This window comes from Strigops habroptila, chromosome 6 (genome assembly GCF_004027225.2).
Source record: "Strigops habroptila isolate Jane chromosome 6, bStrHab1.2.pri, whole genome shotgun sequence".
Taxonomy (NCBI): Eukaryota; Metazoa; Chordata; class Aves; order Psittaciformes; family Psittacidae; genus Strigops; species Strigops habroptila.
This window is the reverse complement of record NC_044282.2, coordinates 37,217,294-37,241,317: the sequence shown is the minus strand read 5'-3', so window position 1 is coordinate 37,241,317 and position 24,024 is coordinate 37,217,294. Positions and strand designations below refer to the sequence as shown.

Sequence of the window (24,024 nt, the reverse complement as noted above, 5' to 3'; positions counted from 1 at the left end):
ATACTCCACATAGCATAGACAAAAACAGAGAGGAAATGCCTAATAGCCTTGCTCACTGAAAAATATGAATGAATGTGTTCGTGACCATGTAAGATTCAGTTCAAAGATGATGGTATGAAACTTTATATAGCTCACCTTATACTTGGGTTCCTAGAGCCTTCTGTAAACCTACATTTTATGCAACTAACTGGAGTTTTACCTTCAGTCTTCATAACCTGTCTTGCCTCCGTAAGGACGTACATAAAGTTGTGAGTTACTCCCTCAGTGTGTGTGTGGGAGAAAAAAGAAAACAAAATACTGTTTTTCTGTGCAGTGCAGATTATGTTATAGTCAATCTCTTCAGGGCATATAGTCCTGGATACAACTGGAGCAGGCAAACAGGCTGGTCACAGCACACTGCTTATCCAGTATGATCCCTTTCATAATACAGTAATACACCAATGTAAACATAAAAAAGCAAGTCACAGACAACAAACATCAAATAGTCTTCTCTATCAGGAACTCTGTCCCAAGCCATACTCTGATAGCAAACTGTAATCACTAAATCCTTTCTTAGTTCAAAAACTTTCCAGATTTCACCCTATCATTTGCTAAGTGATACGAAACACATCTTGCTTTCATCACTCCTAATGGCACCTTGGTCCCTCATTCTTTTTCACCCTAGCGTTTTTCAGGTAACACTCTGAACAGCTGAATTTCAGAACTATGATAGTTGCATGCCCACGTGCAAGGCAAGAATTTGGCCTGCAGCCATTTGGATTATATTAGATTATCCTACTTTTCAGATAAAAAGCAGATCCTTTTAAGACAGAAGTATTTCTGCTTTTTAAAGCTTTTCACCTTGGTTTCTTCTAGTTGTCTCTGGAGATTTTTGGGATCCGCTGCAATTGGCTCTGATAGTTGTTTGTTCACAGCTATTTCAGAGGCCTGGAGACCTGACAAAAGTCCAGATGACGCATCTTCATAATGCTGGTATTTATCCACCAAGTCTTTAAGGTTATTTCCAAGGATGCTACACTAAAAGAGTAGAAAACAAACAAGCAAATACCCAGGCATTAAACTGTGTGCTGCATTTCATACCAATCTTAAGATCATACTTTCCTTCCTGAAATGCTGCATGGTTTTTTTCCTATCATCATTCCACTTTCTAACTGATTTCTGAACTTAGGCATGACAGCTGGACAGGCTATGCAGGTCATCCCAGTTTGTGCTCCTCAAGCATCAGTTAGGTTGCTAATTCATTGATGCAGGTGGGAAACTGGAATCTAACCCATTATACTAGAATAGGAAAAGAACTAGGAATACTTTTTGATCCATCAATGTAAAGATTCTTTATCAGCACTCTGACACCAAAAATGTACCCAGTGAAATTAGAATTTAAAAAAAAAAACAGAAGATATGTGTATGTTCATGAAACTACAGACAGCAGAATACTGCTCTCATAAATACTTTACCTGCAGAGCAAACCCAAAGTGATATGGCTCAGTATTTCACATACACTTCGTTTTGGTCACTTAAGAATGTCATGTGACAAAGATCCTATTAGTCCTATATGTTAACATGCCCCAAAATATATACAGTGAATCATCATGTAAAAAGGTCAGTGGAACTCTTTTAGACTTTTCGGAGATGTTTTAACCAGCAAATCTGATTGTATCAAGTCATAATATTTATAAACAGTTACTTTCAATATTTGTAGGCTGAACCTTCCATATGCTGCATTTTCATATTTATATATGGTACTTGGTCTCCATCTGGTGGGCAAACATAGAATGCACTCATTTTCATAACCGGTTAAAGAACTGACTTTCAGATTCCTTCAACATATAAGCCTATAAAGTTATATGCATGTGTGTGAATACAGATCTACAAAAATAAAAGCAATATAAATATTTATTGAAAGCAAGAAGCTTTTACAAAAGGCAAAAAGGTTACTACAAACCCATTTACAACTTGGAAGATATCACAAATTGTGGAAGATCTCACTTTTTAGAAGTCAGTCTTTCAAGACACAGTTTAATAAGAAAAGTCTACTTGCTCTCCTTATTTATGGTCAAATGTTTTAAGTATGTCTTATGCCTGTGCTAGACGTATATATGGAAAGGACAGAATCGGGCAAGTTGACAAATCTGAGAATAGAAATCAAGCTGTTGGCATAGGATTGTTATGTGCACAAAAACAAGCTCTCTGAAAATTTTGTGGCAAAATCTTTAGATTCACACTCAAACTAATCCAATAAACCAACTGGAGGAAATCTAATGTGTTAAAACAGGCTTTTAGCTTCACTGTTCGTGTAAGTGGAAAAATTAAAATGTATTTCTGTAAACGGAGAGCCTCCCTTCACAAACCATTTGAGAGAAGAGGGTTTACAGAGTTTTTGTAATCAAGCAGTCAAACCCATATCTTCACAGAATTTACATTTCTGAGCAAGCAAACATTAAAGTGATGAAAGTTCCCAGACAAAGAAGGCAACTGCTGCAGACCAGCATTGTATCAGTGGACACTGAAGCCCTACTAAGGAGTCTGAACCTATGATCTTAGAAAATTATGAAATGGCATAGTCAAAGGATACTGACAACAACTCCTTCTTAAATGGTTTAATCAATCATTACCTCAAAAGTTTAAAATTGCAAAATATTATCAGTATCAAACACTGCTTTCTTGTTTCCTTTACAACAGCAGGAAATTTGGCATGTGAGACCAGTTGGTGATGTTTGTCTAGTTCTACCAGATAGATTCCATATGTGCACCTGCCACAAACAGCTGGATTATCCTCCTTCTCTAAGGTACATAGAGGATTTTGCACTGCTAGTTTCCCGTTAATTAGAGACTAAGATCAGATTGTTAAGGATAAAATGTTTATCTAGCAGAATAGTGGAAAAGAATTGCTATCCTCAAATCACTATGCTCTTGCATGCTGAGTGCTGATGACAAAGGTCACACTGGGACAAACTATTTCAGGATACAAATCAAATTGAAATTTTGAATGTTAATCTTGGCATAGTCTCTGTCTATACTGATTTTATTAGTAAGAAGCCAAGTAAATAAACAGTTGTGGGAAATCTCACAAGGAACTTAAAGAAATATTATCCATCTAAAAGTATCACAATTTATTTATACTGCAAAATGTTACTCAGGTCTCCTGCTCTGTCATAAACTCAAAGAGTTTGTTTAAGGCTGGAAAGAACAATGGAAAAATCTAATCTTATTTCTCCCTTACAACACAGTTTAGAAAATTTCATCCATTCAGACCTTAAACAGTCCGGCACTTGACTAAAGCAATCTTCTAGAAAAGCATCTTATCTGTTACCTAACTTTAAGAACCAAAGAATTTATGAATTCCCACAGTATTTGTTCCACCAGCTAACCCCCTTCAACACAAAATTCCAAATTATAGTAGTCTTTCCTACTCAGTATAAATAAAACTTACCTTAGTATAGAGAGATCTGAAACGATCTGAAGCATTATCCAATTTATTTTGCACTTCAGTGTATGTAGCCGAAGTATCGATACCATCTTTGTCAACCTTCACACCATCTCTTTTGCTACATGACCTTGCAGCATCTAAAACTCTTTGTCCGGAAATTGTAATATACCGTAAATCACCTTTGTGAGATATAACATCTTCTGAAAAACTCTTTTGCCTTTTCAATTTGACCATAATACCACCGAAGTCAGAAGCACCTGCCTCCAAATTGTCAAGTTCTTGTTCTGCCTGCTGCAGCCAGGTTTCAAATTCACTATAGTCTGCATCAAATTTCTCAAGTTCTTCTCTTAGAGAATGAGTCAATTTCATTTTCCGTTCTGATTCAGCTAAAGCAGTCTCATACTGAGCCTTCAGCTCTTTCATGTTCCTTTGCATCTTGTCTTTTTCTTCAGGGGAAAGGTAATGCCCTTGTTTCTCAAGCAGTGCCTGAGCAGACTGAGTTGCTATTATGATAGCCTGCTGCTGGGAAATAATTTTCTCATGTTGAGCCTACAAGAAAAGAAAGAATAAATTATGACCAGCACCTCCTCGGATGGTTCCTTAGAAACGATGAGTAAAATAAAGTCCATCAAAATGACAAAAAGCTTTCCTTATTTTCATATTATTTATTAAAAAAACATTTTGTGAGTAATTTAAGTGAGTCACTCCTGGTCATCATATTTCTGTGCAGTTTCAAAATTTTATGAAACATCCAGTGGTAATTTTAGTCAGATACACAGCCCATGACCTAATGGGAGTCTTCAAATATCACTGGAACTTGGAAATAGTAGAACATATATACACCACACAAACACTTTCCCCTATACTCTGTACAGTACAGTAAAAGTAGACATTATCAATATTTTCAATATTTTCTTCAGTAAAAATTATTTGCTTATTAGTGAATGCTTTGGGTAGTGTGCTTAGGGTAATCAAAATCTTCCTAATTCCCTGTCTCAAAATAGGATTTATCAAAGAAAGCAGTCAAAGGTAGGCAACTTCCTAAATCAAAACTATTCTGTTTCCTGTTACATACATTGTACCTACCATTTCAGACTAACAGATCAAAAGGAATGAAAGCACTAAACATTAAAAAGAATACGGATACTTTCTTCTTATATTGAGTGCACAAACATTATTATTCAATTTTTTTAACTCAAACTTTCAATTTCAAGAGCAGTGATTCTTATCAAATATACTTAGTCCCTCTGACATTGGAAATTGAGACACATTCTATGCTTGTAAATTGTTTCAATCTCTCAAAAAAGTGAAGTCATAGGAACTAGAACTGTTTGCCAAATAAAAACCCTATTTCAAATATATTCTAAAAAAAAAAAAAAAAAAAAAAAATCTCCATTCTTCAAGGTCTTCTACTTCTATGTAAAATAGCTATGTAATAGATTGGTATGCTTTTCTTCTATGGGTACAGTAGGCAAGTATCCTGTAGGCAGAAAAGAACTACCAAAAAAGTGGAAGTAAAAACATCATGTACACAAAACCAAATGATCTTATTTTTTTAGTTTTTTTGTTGTGATTTTTTACCCTCCCCCCCCTTTTTTTCATAAGAAAATCCATATATCAGCTATCAGCATAACTGTTTTCATCAACACGGCCATCAAACCACACCTAAAAGTTCTTGATTGCTCAACTGTAAGTCAATGAAACCGATAAACCTGAGCTTTTATTATTTTAAGTGCTTCCGATCATCTTACCTGGAAAACCCATTTTTAAAATACTGTACTGTGGTTTTATGTAACTCATCCTTCTGAGGCCTGCAAATAGTGCTTTGCTTATATGTTTAAGTTACAGGGAATGCAGACTGTAATTTCAGCAAACCTCTATTTGCAGCTATTGGCAACCAGTGTTCGCAGGGAATCGCAGGGGTTTGAATCTTTGGCTATTATAAAGATTTTTTAAAAAGTCACATACAGGTTATGACTTTATGTTGCTGCTTTTCTCATTTCATTTACTTGCATTAATTGCTCACTATAAAAATTAAAAATAGACTCACCATTAGGATTCTAAACATTTACCTTGTAAGATATGTCCTTTTTCTTATTTTGTGGGAAAAAACTATAGTAACAACAAAAAAAGTGACAAATTCCAATACATTCTAACTACTGAAATTCCTACCACTGTATGTCAAAAACCTCCTAGTGTCTGTTCTAAAGTCTAAGACAGAAAGGATGAGGTTGAATTCATTCATGTTGAATGAGGACTGATATGTTTAAAATCTAAGCATTAAATATAAACCCAGTAAGAGTACCTTGACTTTCTGATACTGCTGGTTCAGATTATCTTCTGTGCTTTTTACTAGTCCATCCACCTGAGTTTCAATGTCTTGCTGAATTTCCAGCAGATTACCATTGACATCATCCTCCTCTCCTTCCAAAGCCTTCACATCTCCCTCTTCATAGTGTGTTCCATTCTGTTCTATCGTCTGCTTGAACTTCCGGCCATGCTCTGCTTCTTTATCCACATTTGATAACCAATCCAAGAGATTTTCTATTGTATTTTTACTTTCTTCCAGCTGTTCTATGGCTGCAACCTACATTGAAATGTCACAGTTTCAGTTTAGAAATCTTTAGGCACTACAAAGTATCATATGCAAACACACCATTTAAAATACATTAATATTAAATAAAAATTTAGATTGTCATATATGCTGCTGTTTATTTTATAAAGAAAATAAACCAGCAAACAGCTTATAAAGTCATAAATCATTTGGGTGACTAAATCTCTCCACAGTATATCAATATGTATTGGATTTGCATGGCAAAGTTTTGGTAGCAGGAGGGCCAAAGGGTTGGCTTCTCTGAGAAGCTGCTAGAAGCTTCCCCCATGCCCGACAGAGCGAATGCCAGCCAGCTCCAAGATGGCCACAGCCGAGCCCATCAGTGACAGTGGTAGCGCCTCTGGGATAACGTATTTAAGAAGAGGAGACAGAAAACCATGCAACTGCAGCTGGAAAGAGGAGTGAGAACATGAGAGAAACAGCTCTGCAGACACGAAGGTCAGTGCAGAAGGAGGGCAGGAGGTGCTCCAGGTGCCAGAGCAGAGATTTCCCTGCAGCCCGTGGTGCAGCCCATGGTGAGGCAGGCTGTGCCCCTGCAGCCCATGGAGGTCCACAGTGGAGCAGATCTCCACCTGCAGCACGTGCAGGACCTCACACCAGAGCAGGGGCATGCCCAAAGGAGGCTCTGACCCTATGGGAAGCCTGCACTGGAGCAGGCTCCTGGCAGGACCTGTGGTCCTGTGGAGGGAGGAGCCCATACTGGATCAGATTTGCAGGCAGGACTTGTAACTGCAGGGGACCCATGCTGGAGCAGGGGAAGAGCATGAGGGGTCCTCCTCCTGAGGAGGAAAGAGCTATACAGACAACGTGTGATGTACTGACCACAACCCCCATTCCCAGTTCCCCTGTGCTACTGGGAGGAAGGAGTTAGAGAATTCAGAAGTAAAGTTAAAGCCAGGAAAAAGGGAGGGGTGGGGTGAAGGTGTTTTTTATTTCTCATTACCCTACTCTGATTTGATTGGTAATGAATTAATTTCCCCAAGTCAAGTCTATTTTGCCCATAACAGTAATTGCTGAGTAATCTCTCCTTGTCCTTATCTTGACCCATGAGCCTTTTGTTATATTCTCTCTCCAGCTGAGAAGTGGAGTGATAGAGCAGCTTTGGTGTGCACCTGAGGACCAGCCAGGATGAACCCACCACACAATAATAAGTCGCAAGAATAATTCCGTAAGAGACATAGAAAGTTTGATAAAGGTATAAAATGGTTGCCCAAAAACCTTTTCTGTTTCTTGCTTAATTGCTGTTGTCATCGCTTTATCCAGTTCTTTTTTGGACTCTTCTGCCTTCTGGCTAAGGAGCAAACACTTTGTCTTAGCTTCATTCAGTTTCTGTTCCAGAATAGTCTTGTCTTCTTGTGACAACTTTTCTCCGTTCTCTTTCAAGAAGGATTCAGTATTTTTCACAATCTCTGCCAATGTCTGGGCACTCATTCTCATGTCTTTTTGTATTTCCTTTTGAGAAAAAAGAAAGAAAATAAGAGTAAGTAAATTATTGACTAGATCTTTCCAATAACCTTTATTTGAACTGTCTCTGTTCTAGGGGTAAGGAAAGACCATAATGGTCTTTTCTAACCTGGGAGAGCACGTGATACATTATATGATACAAAATTGCAGATAGGATTATTGCAGAAAAAAAATCAATTCAACATCTGACAATGTTGCTGCAGCTCAATCTTTTTCTTTTTTTTAAATTGCAAGCCTGTTGGCTTCCACTCCTATTCAGAATGAGGCCACATTTTTCCTTTGTTTAGCAGCCCAAATATTGTATACCCATGCATACAGAAGAAAATATATCTTACTTTTTAGGTATCAAGAGATAAAGTAAATCTGCTACACTGTAGTTAGTGAGTCTGCGGACAAATTCCATTCCACTACCATCTCAACAGAAAGCTGAAGAGAATAAGGGGACTGAACAGAAGTCAGAAACTTGTGGTCATCTTTCCCAGGTGGAAGTTTTCAGGTTTTGTTCAGGCCAGAAATGCCATAAGAATATTTTTCTTTAATTGTAATCAATCATAATATTTCAATTTCCAAAGAATGTTTAAGTCAATTAAATTCCACAGAGGACAGATGTTTAGTTTTAGTGTATCCAAAGCAGTTTGCCTAGTCCTGTAAGAGTCAGATAAAACCCCTGCCTCCCAGTTTTTTGAGGGGAGCTTTAATTTTAACAATAATTATGCTACTGAATACATTCACCCAGTTACTGAAATAAGGAAGGTTTTTTCTTTATATGCTGTGTAACACTCTTAAAGCTGCAAGACAAAACATTTGATTCTCATCCTACACCACAGATTTTGCAGCAATTATAGAATATAGCTTGGCAGCTAAATCTGCAGCTTATTTTAGCACTTGAGCAAGTATGTTAGAAAGATTTTTCCTGGGGACACTATATCAAGACACGATTCTTCTTCTATGACAAAGATCCATGTGCTCCCTTTCAAACAGCTCACTGAGGATGCAAGCTCTGTCAAATCTAAAAAATACCTTTTTTAAGCCCTCAATTCACTCCTGAGACACTCTGCTACAATGGTGTCTACACAAAATCATTCGGGAAATCACAACTGGTCTGCTAGGCAGTCACAAACAGCTGATGGAAAAAAAATTAACCATATTCTACACCAGTTCTTCATTCCCATGGGTACCCCATGTAGGCCATAAATTCTTAAGAAAGGTAAACGATATTAAGAGGTATCCCAGAGGTGTCTGTATCTTTCTACTGACTATAACAACTTCGACAAACTAGATTTGTTACTTTGGAGCTAGGTAAAGCAAGGCAAAATGAATAAGGAAACTTCTGCCTTTATAGATTACTAAACCTGACTTGGAGTTCTAGAGTATAGTAAAATACTACTAGGAGAAGGAAGAAGAAGAGTACCACGTCCTTCAGTCCTTTAACTATTATAAACCCAATTAGTATCAGTCAGGACAGAGTAAAAGCTTATAGATGACAGGATAAAGCTGAAAGGCAAGGTCTCAACAGGAAAACAAGCAAACTGAAGGTGTTCTCTTACACCAAGGAGACTGCAAGCAACACTAGAAAAAAAGAATTCAAACCAAAAGAAGAGTGCGGCAATGGAAAGCCTCAGTCAAGAGAAAGCCTCCAGCAAAATTCTTCAAAATACTGTGAACAGGAATAAGCACCGACTGATGAGCAGTTAAAAAGCTGGTTACATTATTTTAGCATCATAAACAAGTGTGGTTTTATCACATCTGACAGGAACAATCTTAGGTAATATATAACAAATTCCATGCCTGCACCAAGAGTACTTCTTGAAATGCCTAGTACATACTCCCTATTGTAATGTCTCCTAGGTTGAAAATCTCTTTTCTCTCAGTGGCACATACTAAAATGTATTCATGGGGAGCGGGCTAAATGCATGCCGTTAAGCCTTTACTTTTGGTAGGTCAAACAAATCTATTTTACTCTCCTCTCACATGACAAGTCTTGTTCTTCAACAAAAGAGTCTAGTCACTCTCCTCTGCACTCCAGCTTCTTTAACTTATCCAACTAGAATTGTGCATACCTCCTGTTTGGTCTGGTATTGTTCCAGCTCAGCCTTGCTGTCTCCAATAACAAGAGACTCTTGCTGTCCAATGAGTCGATTTTCAGTCTGTGTAAGCAAATCACAGATTTCCTGCAGTTTCTCTTTGCATTCCTGCTGCCGTTCAGCCACATCCTATATGAGAGCCAAGTAAATTGAACAATAAAACAAAAACATCCTCACTTCAGGAACCAAAAGACACTCTAATAGGAATTACCTTTGAATATCAATATTGCAAAGCAATCATTTTAAAAGTATGCTGTAAACATGATAGCAGTGGTACAAAGAGCAAGATGAACATACAGAAGTTATGGATAATAAACCTCAAGTATGTTGTAAGTAAAAGAGACCATGTTTGATGGAATTGCCCAGTAGAAGTCTGGCCATGCACACATGTGAAAGATGAAATCTCCAAACGACAGGAGTGAAAGTCCAGTCTCTTAACCGCTTGAAGCCTGTGATAAACACTATTAATTCTGAAAAAAGGATATCAAAACAGAGGTTAGTTGTGATTGTGAGTTAGTGTTTGTTGGTATGCATAATATGTTACCTGAATAGAAACATTGACTTTTTAAGCAATAGAAAAGAACAAAACATGCAAGCTCATTATTGTTACTAAGTCCTAGAAGTTATCTGTGCCTTTTCTTTACTCAGTTTCACATTCTTTTCACAAAGTATGGTGGAAACAAATGTTCTTAGAATGGCAAAATAATACGAAGTCTTCAGAATGCTATAACACCTTTCACTATGCATAAACTGGAGGCTGAGGTGGTTATTCTGAGTCTTAAGAAGGCTTCTATGAGAGAAGAGGAGATGCAGTTACACTGCAGCATCTTATCAGCCTCCTTTGACTCTACAAAGGCTACTTATGCTTGCCAACTGCAGCCATGCCAGCTGAAGACATAACTGTCCTAACTAGACGCATAGCTTTCCCAATGCCCATGCCTAGAACTGCAAATATCAGCACTGATTTACTCATATGTTTGTCCCTCTAACTTGTCTCAGTCAAAATAAGCCATGGTAGCAAATCTGATTCTTTGACTATAAAGACCTAGAAAGAAAGGTCAAGACCTGGCAAATTAAAGGAAAATATCTTCAGCAGGACAGAAGCGATGAGCAATGGTGTGATAGTAAATTCACTGCTCAATACAGCTGCAGCTGAAAGGGTCCACTGCTTTATCTAACTACTGATACAGCTGCTAAACACCACCTGTGAGAAACCTCAAGTAAATTTATCTCACTGCTAGGAAGAGCAGACCTGGTCACCTCAGGCTGTACAGATGCTCGTGCCCAAAACTGTGTCTGTCCATAATCTAAGATGCTGTTTCTGTGACTGTACCAAGGAAAGACAAAAATGAAAATTCACCAAGTTGATCAATACCATCCCTGTAGAATCATCAATAGTAAAACCTAAGATAGGAATACACTTAATACTGCATGCTGGTATTAAAATTCCTCATCCATAGACAGAAACACTCAGCACACATTTACACACAAAGGCAAACCTTCTGATCACCCAGCTCTTGCGCTGCCTGTAATTGAGTCTCTAAACTTTCCACTTGAGATGTTATTGCTTCCTGTACTTCCTGGAAAGATTTCTGGGTAGTATTTAAGAGCCTCAGCAGTTGTTTGCTCTGATTAGGAGAAAGATCTTGAGCATGTTCAGAAATGAAGAACTGAACATCAAACGCAGTGGACTCCAGTTGTGTTTTTTTACAGCCAAGCTCTGCAGCACTGCTCTGTGAATGAACAGAAGGAAATGACTAGCAACGAAGACAAATTCAGTACAAATAAAACACAAGTATCACTCTTTTCTTAGCCCTTCTTCCAAAATACTTTTCAGAGACAGTTTAGCCACAGTAAATCAAAACTCCATGTCAGAATCATTCTAACACATTCAGACACAGCATTTTGAATTTATGCATGGTTTGCCTCTGAGACAGTCCACGTCCAAGTAATAAATAAGATGACCTTGAACATCTCTCTTTCTCATGGATGTCTGACAACTGGCTGACCTTCAACTCTGGGAGATTTATGGCATTTTAGGTTTAACATTTCCAGGTTCTAGGTCTGAAGACCCAGAAATGTTAAAATATTTACTTGAAAGCATTCCTATTCTTGACTCCACAATGAGAAGCCCCATTTCCAACAGCATGGCAAATTCTGCCCACGGTTACACACATGACATTACCATGCATACTGGAACACTATTAAAGCACCATAAAACAATGTCATTTTTATCATTCATACATACAGCAGTGTATGAACATTACTAAAAAGTTGATCTGACTTGTTTTTCCTGACTCATTTCATAGAGTGTGTAATGAAGGTATTTTTCCTCATCTTCCATTCTCCCATATAATTGATTTGGAAGGTAATTCAGTAAAGTTTCTGGACCATATACATAAAGACCCAATTTTAACCACTGAAGTATCTGTATTATAAATCAGATTTCCAAAAAGGGTCAGATTTATTGCCACAAATGTAAGCAGAACCAATAGCTTTCTCAGTAAGCCAAACTCCATCAAAAGTTTTTTCAGGAGATAATGCAAATCAGCAAGGTTTTATTACTGGATTATGAAGTAGTTGTCATCTTAATGAATCAGTTCTATCCATCTGTTTCAGTAAGAGATTAATAAACAGGTATAAAAAAACTAGCTGATAACTCATAGTAAGTAGCAACATTTGTCATTCATAATAAGCACCAACACCTGTCATAAAGAATACTTACTTTAAATAGCTGTAAACTTTGCTTCATTTCTTCCATATCATTAGTATTCACTGTGAAGTCATTCATGATTTTCCCATTTTCTGTGATCCAGTCTGAAAATCTCTGCAGTTTGTTTAAAAGTTCCTCGTGTGATACTGCAAGCTTAGACTACAAAGGGAAGCTGTATATTTATTTATGCTTCTGGAGTCTAGTCACATTTTCTCTCACATGAAATAGAATCATACATGTATTTTTATAGTAAGATAAAACAAAATAAAGGAAAAAAAATTCTTTTTAGACAAATTATCTTGAAGAAGGTAAAGAAACCTTCTTCAAGAAGGTTAAAACGTACGCTGATAGAAACATACCATTTCCAAGTCAACAGCAGAGACTATTTGTTTTGCTCGTTTCGAAGATGTATCACAGACCGCCAAAAATGCTTCCTGCAGGTAGTTGTAACTTATCTTCAGCTCTTTAAGTTTCTCTTCAGGAATATCCCTGTTACAAAGCTTTAAAAACTCCTCTGTCAACTTCATGTCCTTTTTTAAGATAATTGCAAAAGTAGCCAGTCCTGATTCAAATGACTACAAAGAGAATATATATAAAATGCATTAAATTACTATACAAGAAAGACATTTAAATCTGAATAACTTTAATTATATTTGAAATCTCTCTTTTTTTAATCCAAGGGCTTTTCCTAGCACTCATCACTGAAGTACAAGCATAAAGAATACTTCACTTACCTCTAGCTGTTCCATTTCATCTTTTAGTATTTCCAGGTTGTTACTAATAGGCTGCTGGACATCCAGGCGGCTTTTCATATCTTGAAGCACTGCCAAATGTCCTCTCATTTTCTCTGTTAGCTTTAAACACTGCTGTACTCCATTGACCTGAAAATGAATTTTAACAGTAAGATAAGGTTCTCCAAATGGACAGGCTTTAAAATAAGCAATAAAAGTCCTTGTTTTAATTATATTTTAAATTTACAATTTATTTTTTCAACCATTTTTCCAGTTTAATTATTCTCTCCAGCACTTGGAAGGATTCATGCAGTTCTTTTCACACAGGACACATACCACGTTATCAGTTGCTGTTACTTACTGTGCAAGTGGAGGTGTCTTCCAGGACTGCTCCTTTTGGTTTGAAAACAGGCTCTGTAAAGCCTTTGGAGAGGGTGTCCGTATTCCCATGTTCCTGGTCATTTTTCCAAGCAACAGCTGGGTCATCTGCCAATGCTTTCTCCTTAGCAAATTCTGATCCAAACTCCGATTGTTCTGTTGAGACAAGAGTACAAAGCCCATCTACTTTGCCTTTACCCTCACATTCTGTGGTGACACCAGCAATCTGTGAGCTTGTAAGCAAACCACTTATCAGCTCCTCTAACTTGCTTGTACTTTCATCTCCTGGTGAAATTTGAAAAATCTCCAGAAACTCAGAAGTAGTAAGTTTCGGAACAGGAGCTTTCATGTCTATTTCACTCTTCCTTTCATTTGGATCAGCCATCTTTTGCTTGCAGGATTCCTGCTTGAGTATATCATGAAGAAGATCAGGACTTCTGCAGTCAGGCCAAGGCAATGAAAGAGCATCACTGTCCTTTGGCTCTGGACACGGTGTGGTAACCATTAATGCAGCTCTGATAGCATCGCTTATTTGCTTGAGATTTGACTCACTAGATGTGTCACTCACAAGCTGGGTGCTTCTAACCATTGCAAGTAAATTTTGCATTAAAATTTTGGTATCAGAGTAACTTAGGGGTTCACCCTCCTGCTTGCAGTAACCATGTCCCATTTTCAATTTCCTTTGTAATATACTCTTTAAGTCTTCCACTAGCACATCAGACATTTCTGGTGATTGTGAAATACCATCCTTTACTTGAAAATCTTTGCAGGGTCCCATTTCCTTTTGCAGTGACTCCATGGACATTTGTTTTTTGAAACCATTTCCAAGGGAAGAAGTCTCGCTGGCTGTGCAACTTTCTCCCTTCATGTTTTTCAACATCTCATGTTCATTCTGGACACCGTAAATCAATTCAACCCCTGTGCTGCTTGGAATTGCAGAAGAAACATTACCAGTACAGGTAGAACTCCTAAAAGGTAGCACTTCACTCCCATCCCTTGATTCTTTGGCATCCTCAATACTTCTTAAAGCACCTGCTTTTATTGTGGAAAATTTACTACCATTGTTTTCTGAAAAGTCTTTAAGAACATCGTCAGTATTTTGACAGATAACTCTCGCTGTTTCTTTAGTTATGCTAATTTCCTTTGGTTTCACTGTATCATTTGGGGGAAAAGAGTAAGTGTTAAATTCACTTAAATGCTTTTCCTCCACATTTAGCAGAAAATCCTTTTCATTCCATATTCCCTTTTTCCTTTCTTCCCTGCCCTCAAAGCAACAGGATTCAGTTTTATTCAATTCTGAATGGCCACCTTCTTTTATGCCTGTTGTGTGTTGTGTTAAAGAAGCAGAAATGTTAAAATCTCTCTTAAATACATCTGATTTCACGCCATCTCCAACGTCAAGCAAAACTTGATCAGCATTTACTTTTTCTTTACTTGAAACAGGAGTTTCTCTATCAGCTTTAATTACTGATGCATCAAATATTTCCCCAAGGCTTTCCATCTGAATGGGACTTTTACTTGGCCCCATGGTATCACATTCCTCCATAATATTTACTCTATTTTCTGTAAGAATTTCAAAACCTCTTCCTATCTGACCATGCTTCCAAATGGTGACTGGATGTACTTGGTCACTAACTGAACTATCACCATTACTTATGTAAGGCACATCCGTAAGAAATTTGTTGTCCATTTGGGATGAAATTTCCTTTAGTCGTTCCATCCCAGCCATATCATTTAATACTTTTTCCTCTGCAAATACTGCTTTGCTCTGTCTTTGCCCATTATTTGAATGTAACATTGGCATGGTATTACTGTTTTTATTCATGCCATCAGTAAAGGATTCCAAGAGAAGCAAATCTGTCTGAGTACTTTCATCATCATCAGTAGCTTGCTTTGTAATTATGAAGTCTGTTACACTAACATCAGGTGTCACAGAATCATCAAACTGAGAACTTGGAACCTTAAGCTGTGTTTTATCATTTGCTTCACTCTTACAGGATGGCCACTTAGTGTCAAAGGTATTTTCAGACTGAATAAGCTCAGTGGTATCTTGTGACGTTTGTTTACTTTTAACATAAGTCCTGTATTCATCTTCTGTTTCCCGCTGTCTGTCTTCTTCACTTGTACACGTAAGACCAACACATCTTTCCCCAGAAACATCTGATGCAGATTCACATTTTCCTGAGAATAGTCTTCCATTTTCACGGTTAGACTGGAATTGTAAAGTATATCCTGCCTTGTGGCCTAAAGAATAGCAACAGTCATCAACATTCTGATTATTTTCATCAGTATTTTCTATGTCACCTAAGGAAATTAACAGCTGGTCACCTTTGCTTATGCATTGATGATGTGAATGAAAAATATCCATTTCTTCACCACTGTCAGAATCAGTGTCAGAGTCATCATAACTGTCATCATCTTCCTCATAGCCTTCCTCGTCCTGTGAACCTTCAGATTCATCCTCATAAGAGTCACTTTCCCCTTTCAGTTCATTGTCCTCATTTCTGACTTGTACTTCTGATTCATGCACCTTCTGTAAAGAACTAAGGCCTCCCTCATTGCTTCCTTCACTTTGTAGAGTAACTGGTAATTTTTGCTCCTTCCCTCCAAAGTTCCCTCTTAGTTCCCTTTCATCCTCAGGGATTCTTTCCATAGTTTCAGCACTTGCAGAAGCTGTATTTACATTCTCAGGTATCCCCATCAGATTTACATGGACACTCTTTCCACCATCAGCTGCAAGATCTTGAAAAGAGCTAGTCTCTTCTCTAAGGGTTATTAGACCACTCCTCTCCTCTAGAAAACCTAATGGAACTGATGTTCCAGACAATTCTGGCTCTCGTGTTTCATCATCCCCGAACTTCAAGGTATCAAAACCATCATCACCTTGAGGACTTTCATAGGAATCATCATCATCAATTTGTGGAGTATCATAGACATCACTGTCATCATCATCAACCCGAGGTGTTTCGTAGGCATCATCGTCATCATCATCAAGCTGAGAGCTGTCATCTGCAGCAGCTACCTCACCACACTCATGCTCAAAGCAGCTACTTTCAAACTGTGTGAGACCATCACTGTCCTCTATGGATGAGTCAGAACTACTGTCACACAGCAGTAACTTTTCGAATTTAAGATTGCTTTCTTCTACTGTTAGCCTTAGTGCTGTACTGTTACTGTCCCCCACCAGTGGTCCACCATGTGTAACAGTGTCATGACCCCGTGAAGGCCTGCTGTGCATGTCTCCACTGTCTTCTAGAAACAGCTTACTCTGCAAATCAGTACAATCCTCCAAAGATGGCCTGTCATGTGCACAAAGACAGTCCTCTAGGGATAGTCTGTTATGTACATCAGCGTAGTCCTGTAGAGATTGCTTACTGTATCCATTATCTCCAAATTGTAGTATGTCACCACACTGCCTAACCAATTCCTCTGGAAGTCTATATTCAGTATCTCCACTGATGGATGAACCAAAACTTCTCTGAAAATCATCTTTATTGCTGTTATCCTGTACTGTTCTGCTATTGCCAGCTTGCAGTATGCAAGGCTCGTATTTTGTGCACCTACGCAGCTCTACCCAGGTTTCATTATCTGACAAATCATTTACGCTCAAGGAATTTTGTGGGGTTTTATCATTCCTGTTTTCATTATGCAGACTGTCTGCCATAGAAATATCTCCTTTCTCTGTTTCTGAAAGGAGATTTGGATTTGAGTTATTTAGAAGATATCCTTCAACGTTTCCTGAATTTGCCTTCTGATTATCTTGCTTACACAGTTCTGTCCACTCAGAAACCGCCGGAAGACCTCTGAGTGCATTTCTGTTAATGCAGTTTTGAGTGCTACTTATTACATTTCTAAGTCCTGTAGGGTTAGTTAACAACGTCTCCTGTGTATATTCTGATTGCTCAGTACCAATAGCATCACAAACATCAGGTCCATGCACATGAAGATCTCCTTGTGAAGATACATAATTCTCACAATCTTCAAACTGAATTAATTTCTCATTACTAGAAGTATCCTCAGCATCCGAAAGATCACCCTGAACACTGCCTGCGACATTATTAAAGTGGACACTACCAGCCAACTTTAGGTTAATTCCTTTTTGGCTTATGTATTTGTTATTAAACTCCACTTCTGACACATCAGCACTGTACACAGCACCACCACCACCTTCCAGCAACATACTGATGGCTTCTTGCAGTTGTCCATCATATAACAAAAGTCTTCCTCCAGTGTTTGCATCCATATAACTATTTACCATTAGATAAGACATGAATAGTTTCTTAGCTTGATCAAAATTATGATATATAGGGCCTTCTATGCCAGAATCTTCACGTTCCTCCTCACAGTCATGCAATACAGACGGCAGGAATTCATATGTCGATAACCATTTTGCAGCGTTTTTACAAGGGGACTCTAATTCTTCTACATTGGGCATTTTATCTGGTAAAGTAACATTGGTCAAAACAGTTACAGTATTCATGTCTATTATCCCTGACTGTGCAGCCTTATCTAGACTGATTATTTCACAAGTTTCTGGAATGTAAAGCGCAGCTATTTTCTGCCTATTATTTAGTATTTTGAATGCCAGCTCATCTGTTATCATCTCTTGGTGCAAAGAAGTTGATACAGGGAATATTTCACCAGTGTGAGGCCAAATTAGTCCAACAAAGCCTCTCTGTGCTTCTAATACCAGCAGCGCACTGGTAGATGATATTAAGTTGCATCGTACAGCTTCATCAACAGTCAAGCGTTGTCCTGAATTTTGACAAAGGATTCCACCACTCTGAACCTGATGTGTGAGGATCCCACAAGCAGTGTCCTGATCTATCATCTCTTGTCTCATGGCCTCTTCAACAGTCATTCGTTTCCCTGAGTCAGGGTCAATTATACCTCCAGATATTAACTGAGCACCCAGCAGCCTGAACATTGTTTCCCGATCGATGAGTCCTTCATGGGCTGCCCTCAAAACAGTTATCCTCCTTCCACATTTGAACATGATTCTACCTTTTTCTTGTGGTTTCACAGGTAGAAGTCTTAGCCCTGTTTCTTTGTGTATTATGCTTCTATGAAACATCTGTTCAAGGGAAATCTTCTCAGCACAGTTGGGGTCTATGAGATCTTTACAAGTATCTTGTCTTTCCAGAAGTTTTGCATATAATGTTGGAGATACCAGATTTCTCCGGAAAGCATTCTGCAAAGTCAGGTTTTCTCCAGTAGATGGCAAAATCAAGTGCTCACTTGAAAGCTGATTCCCTAGAATTTTAATAGCCAAAGGTTCTGAAATTAGACCTTGTTCTAAGGCTGAAACAACTGGAAGATTTGATAATGATGATTCTGAAATAACCTTCTTTGCATAACTTAATTCCTGCAACTGCAACAGAGTCTGCTCATCAATTAAGGCATGAGCTTTAGCTTCTTCCAAATCATAACATACTCCTAATTCTGGAGAAACTATTCCAGAAAGGATCAGCTGATTCTCCAGCAATCTAATCCCAGTGTCATAGTCAATAAAACCTTTTAAAATAGACTGAAAGACTGACAGGACTTCTCCAGTCGTTTGGTCAATGACACCAGCAATGACTTTATTCACCTGAAAAGGAATACAAAAGAAAAACTATCACTATTTTCAGACTGTATGTTTTAAATTTTCTTTTGATTTTGAATGCATGATAAGCATAAAAACATGTACTCACCAGGCCTGGAGGAATGCTGTGAATGTTAGCAGCTCAAATGCGCAAGTGATCTATGTCAGTCATTCAACAGCACACGATGTGATAAAAGATTTAAAATCAACATGCATCTGTGAATTGAAAACCTATGCTTTGCGTACATAAACAGGGTTAGTGAAAGACGATAGAAGAAATGATTGCAGAGTGAGCAAATAGAATATATACCTGAAAGACAAATTTTCATGCTTTAAATGTCTGTGAAATGTTAGAATATTCAGAAACAGTATGCGATTCAAAACCACCATGCTATTCATGTTTACAGCATACAGCATTTCTGTATATACACTCAACAATATGGAATCAGGTACTCTAGCACCAAATACTGCATTTAGTTTGCATGGAAAGCATGAAGTCAGTCTGGCAACATTATTTGAACTCATTACAGACACTGCCTCTTCTATGCTTGTATGAGAACACTTGTTTGTAACATAATTTTTGAGAATTCCATATTTAAGATTAAGATCCATTAACAAATGTATTTGTAGTGTCTCAGAGCAAATCACATTATGTGCTCCCATTTTCAAAGCCAGATAAATTTCAAGAAAAACTGAAAGTAGACGTCTTGTGGGACATTTCTGAGTGATATATGGGAGAGATTAACATGTTATTTTATGATGTCATTTTTGCAGCGGAAACAGACTTATCTAGCAGTCAAAGAATGGCTTTTAAGAGGAGAGTTAAGAGATGAATGATTTGTTTATCTTTCTTCATGCAAGGCACACATTATTAAGACTCTTCACAAAAAAATCTGATGAGCAGAATGTTCATATGCACAGGTAAGATCACACACGGTAGGCCATAGCAAATACACAGAACCTTCAGTCAATTAAATCTCAAGTTCCTTCACACACTGTTAACTGCAGAGCTTCTTTTGCTGATCATGTGTAGTTCCAAAACCATGCAGTAAACCTCAAAAGAAACTGAAATGTAAGTTTCAATCTTGTTACCTTTTCTTCCATCTTTTCATCACCCAAATACTGTGCTTCCTGTAGCTGCTTCAAAGCTTCATTGGATAACAAGCTGTAGCTCTCCTGGAGGGATCTGACTTGCTTTTCCATTTCATTTCTCTCTTCATCTGTCATTCTATTAAGAAAATAAAGGAAGATGATGATCTCTGACTAATTTGTAACCTGCAGGGAGTGATCTGCATGGGAAATTGCTAAAAGTCTGAAAAAAATACAGCCTAATTACAAAGATGTTCAGGAAAGCTACAATTTGCTTGTAGTTACTGAGGAAAAGAAGCTACATTAATCTAGAATTTGATTATTGAATTATCGCTAAAGCATTTAACCTTTCCATGTGCCTTTGCCTACTGATTACCAGTTAAGACAGATAACAGCTAGCAAGGAGTCATAAGATACCTCAGCAATTTAGTATCTTAAACACTCTGATTTCAGACACAGATGAAACAAACTTGTGACATACAGTTCAAGTACTAATTTACTATTAATTTGTTAATTATTTTGACTTCAGATTAAAATTATTGTTTAATGTTTTTTAAGCCGACCAGAGGTATATAAACCTAGCCAAATTCTTGAAATAAACAGAACTACATGAAGTTTCCCATAATGGGAAGACAAAATTATAAAATTACGGAAAAAACCACATTCGTACATGAAAAGTAACTGGAACTGTAAGATGAGGATATGATTTCTTTTTAAGCAAACTGATTCAATTTATTTACATTATTTGAACAATAAAAAATTGCATACTTGTCACTGTGCTTAGCTAAAAATGACTGTGTAGTCTGCAGAGCTTCAGCAATTTGTTCTTTCTTGGTTGACATTTCATGCAGGGAAATCTGAAAAATAAACAATCCGTGTTCAAGACTTAATTATGCGCAGCTATAACAAGAAAACCAAACAAACAACATAGTATTTCTACCCTAGAACTCTAGGACTAGACTCAATAATATAAGAATTTGGTTTTTTTTAAACCAGCTATTCTTAGAGCAATATTAATTATTAAGGAATTGTATCATTTACATACACATAAGTCATTGTGCTATATCTTTTGGTTAAATAAGCTGTTTGTATTATAAAACTACTGAGTGAAACAAATAGAATTTAACATGTTATTTGTCTGAAATTAATGAATAATTTAAAACCATTTATTATAGTTTGCACAGTTTAAAGCAGCTTTATGTAGATATGTGTTCAAAATGTTGCTCACCAAAATGAGAGATAATTTTAAAACAAAAACCATAACAGACAGCCACAAACCTTCATGAAATTCAATGACAAACGAAGTATCAGATACTTGGAAAAAAATGAATTATTTATTAATATTCTCCCTGCTATTATTTCTGTGTTATCCCCACTAAAGCACTTGTTCTGGCAGCAGAACCTGCAAGAATTTAATCTTCTAACTTCTCTGAGAAACTGTCTGCAGTCTCTTCAAAGAAAAGCATTCATTTAGGATGAATAGGGGCAAATTATCGAAGGGGAGTCTACAACTTATACACTTACTAGCAAGCCTGAGATATATTTGACATAAGTGCTAAGACAATTCTAGCAAGGTGCTTGGGCCCTATGTTCATGTGGGTCTGGACACAACCAGTTTTGTCCCCATGTGCCTTGTGTCAAAGGGCCTGAACATGTTCTTGAACAGTCTCCCTTCGCAATCACCACCAGCAAGCCACAATCCCACCACTTGTGCTGCTTGGACAGAAACCAAGAGAGCAAGCACTGTGTGTACTACACAAGAAGACAATGTGTGCAAGCTGAGGTAGCACATGGAGCCATGTGTCACTTGGGGAACTGGTGTCACTGCAGCTGCTGTGTGAGCTCTGCTGTTACTGGCACCAGCTTCGCCCAGTCTATGCTTACACACTATAGCAACCCCAGTCCTCCATGTGAAATGTATTTCAGATAACATTAGCTATAAAATGTACATGTTTCTACAAAACCTGCCACAGCACCTGTCACTGGAGACACGAAATCAGACACCTCTGGAAGGTGCTGCTATCTTGCAGGGCTGTTTCACAAGGGAAGGAAACACCCTCAGCAAACACCCATCTCCGGTAGGCCAGAGGAAGCCAAGACAGCTAACTCACAGGTTACTCACTGAGGGGTCAGGCTGGGCAGGGAAGATGCCACCTATAGTTGCTGTGGTAAGCCGAGATGCTCTAAGGAGCTGAGCACTGGCCCAACGCTAACAAAGATTTGCACTGTTGTCATTAACAAGGACAGAAAAAGACCAGTGTTCAATGTTTTTGCAAATCCGGGTCCTACTAGTGATTTACCAATGAACATGTTCAAATACAAGGTTACTTCCTCCTATAGATACAGGAACAAACTCAGTAACAGAACTAGCACTGGTCCCCTATGAACAAGCACTGTGATGGGACCAGTGGCCATCAAGACTGCAGGACTGCTGACCTGCCTGACAGCAAGCTTTATTTATGCACATGCTGCTTCAGTGGCTCTAATTGGCACCAGCATGTGTGACCAGAATAGAACACCAGAAACAGGCCGCCAAGGAGGGGCAAAGTCATGTTTGCATGACCACACATCCAGCCCTGTAGTGAGGGATGTGGACAAGACACTGCTCCGTCCCTCTGCTGCTCAGCGTGCAGGTAGACCTTCACCTACTGAAATCTTTTTAGGTGTCACAAATCTATTTTATGGGACAGCAGGGGAGCTGTTGAAAATGATAGGAAACTTCACAGATGGAAATCTATGGTCAGAATTGCAAGTGAACACAACAATCATGTATGGGTTAAATACAAAAGGTGTCAAGATGGGCCACTCCAGCAGCCTGTGGATTAGTGTGATAATAAAGAGGGCTCTCAGTTGACACCTGCTGAATTCCCTAAAACAGCAGGCTTTTTGATAATCCTGTTAGAGACCCCTCAGAATAACTTTTTAAAAGCAACTAGAGAGAAACCTGGCCCTCAGGCCCCTCCTGCCACCTTTCTCTTTCCTGGTGCCAGGGTAGAAGTTACCATCTTATTCACTGAAGTATTTCAGGACAAGGAGTAAGACCTATGAAACGCCATCCTCCCAGGATGCAGTGTCCCTCTAACAAAGGTGGAGTTATGGGGTGCAGAGTCTAGTTTCCCTAAACTGACATTGTGTAGCGTCACACACCAAGCCTGTAAAAAGCAGCTTGTGCTTCTTCCTGAATAAGATGTTTGTGTCCCTAAACACTGATGTTCATTGGGAAGTTCAGGTTAGCTATAAGGAAGAAGTTCTTTACTGTGAGGGTGGTGAGGCACTAGAAGAAGTTGCCCAAAGAACTGGTAAATGCTCTGTCCCTGGCAACGTTCAAGGCCAGGTTGGACAGAGCCTTGGGCAACATGGTCTTGTGTGAGGTGTCCCTGCCTATGGCAATGGGGTATGGAACTAGATGATCTTAAGGTCCTTTCCAACCATTCTACGATTCTCTGATTTACCCAACCCCCCACTCACAGCCAAATGTGAAACTACATCTTTAGTAAAATGTGGAGTGTGTATTTTGTCATTTTAATCGACACAAAAACCTAAAAAGAGGAAGTGGTATTTTACCAGAAGACATCTGTGTACCTGCTGCTTAGGCAAATCTGTCTTTTCAGGCTTTTCTCCTTCTTCCTTGCTGAGTGTCTTGCTGAGGTTTGACACCCATTTCAGTAAATCCCCAGCTTTCTCAACATGTTCCTTCTTTTCTTCTTCCATTGATTTCTGATAAGCACCACGAATTATAAAAAACATGTAAATTCTTGGAATATTTAACAGTAATGTCCACAGAAACATAATTCTATCACAATGGCAATATTATCACATAAACATCAAATGATTTCTTTTTATTTTTCACTACATGCATCACTGACACTTTGATGTATGAACAAAAATGCCACATAATTATAGACATGAACAAAATAATTCCTTAAATGATTTGTAATTA

The 24,024-nt window shown here is 38.1% G+C and overlaps 1 protein-coding gene across 6 annotated transcripts in view; it reads right to left on the bottom strand.

Annotated features, from left to right (window-relative positions):
* DST (dystonin) overlaps nt 1–24,024 on the bottom strand; it is a 296,378-nt gene that overhangs the window by 95,366 nt on the left and 176,988 nt on the right. For 5 of the 6 annotated variants that reach the window (XM_032920000.1, XM_032920001.1, XM_032920002.1 and 2 more), the window contains 8 exons: nt 23,667–23,801; nt 20,853–20,941; nt 20,088–20,223; nt 9,566–9,718; nt 7,260–7,493; nt 5,733–6,014; nt 3,431–3,976; nt 841–1,017 (listed from right to left, as the gene is read on the bottom strand). In XM_032920000.1, coding sequence (XP_032775891.1) covers nt 841–1,017; nt 3,431–3,976; nt 5,733–6,014; nt 7,260–7,493; nt 9,566–9,718; nt 20,088–20,223; nt 20,853–20,941; nt 23,667–23,801 — 1,752 coding nt within the window. Of the gene's footprint in view, nt 1–840; nt 1,018–3,430; nt 3,977–5,732; nt 6,015–7,259; nt 7,494–9,565; nt 9,719–11,088; nt 11,323–12,314; nt 12,462–12,661; nt 12,878–13,036; nt 13,184–13,394; nt 19,002–20,087; nt 20,224–20,852; nt 20,942–23,666; nt 23,802–24,024 lie in introns of all 6 variants that reach the window. The other variant, XM_032920005.1, reaches the window with a different exon arrangement.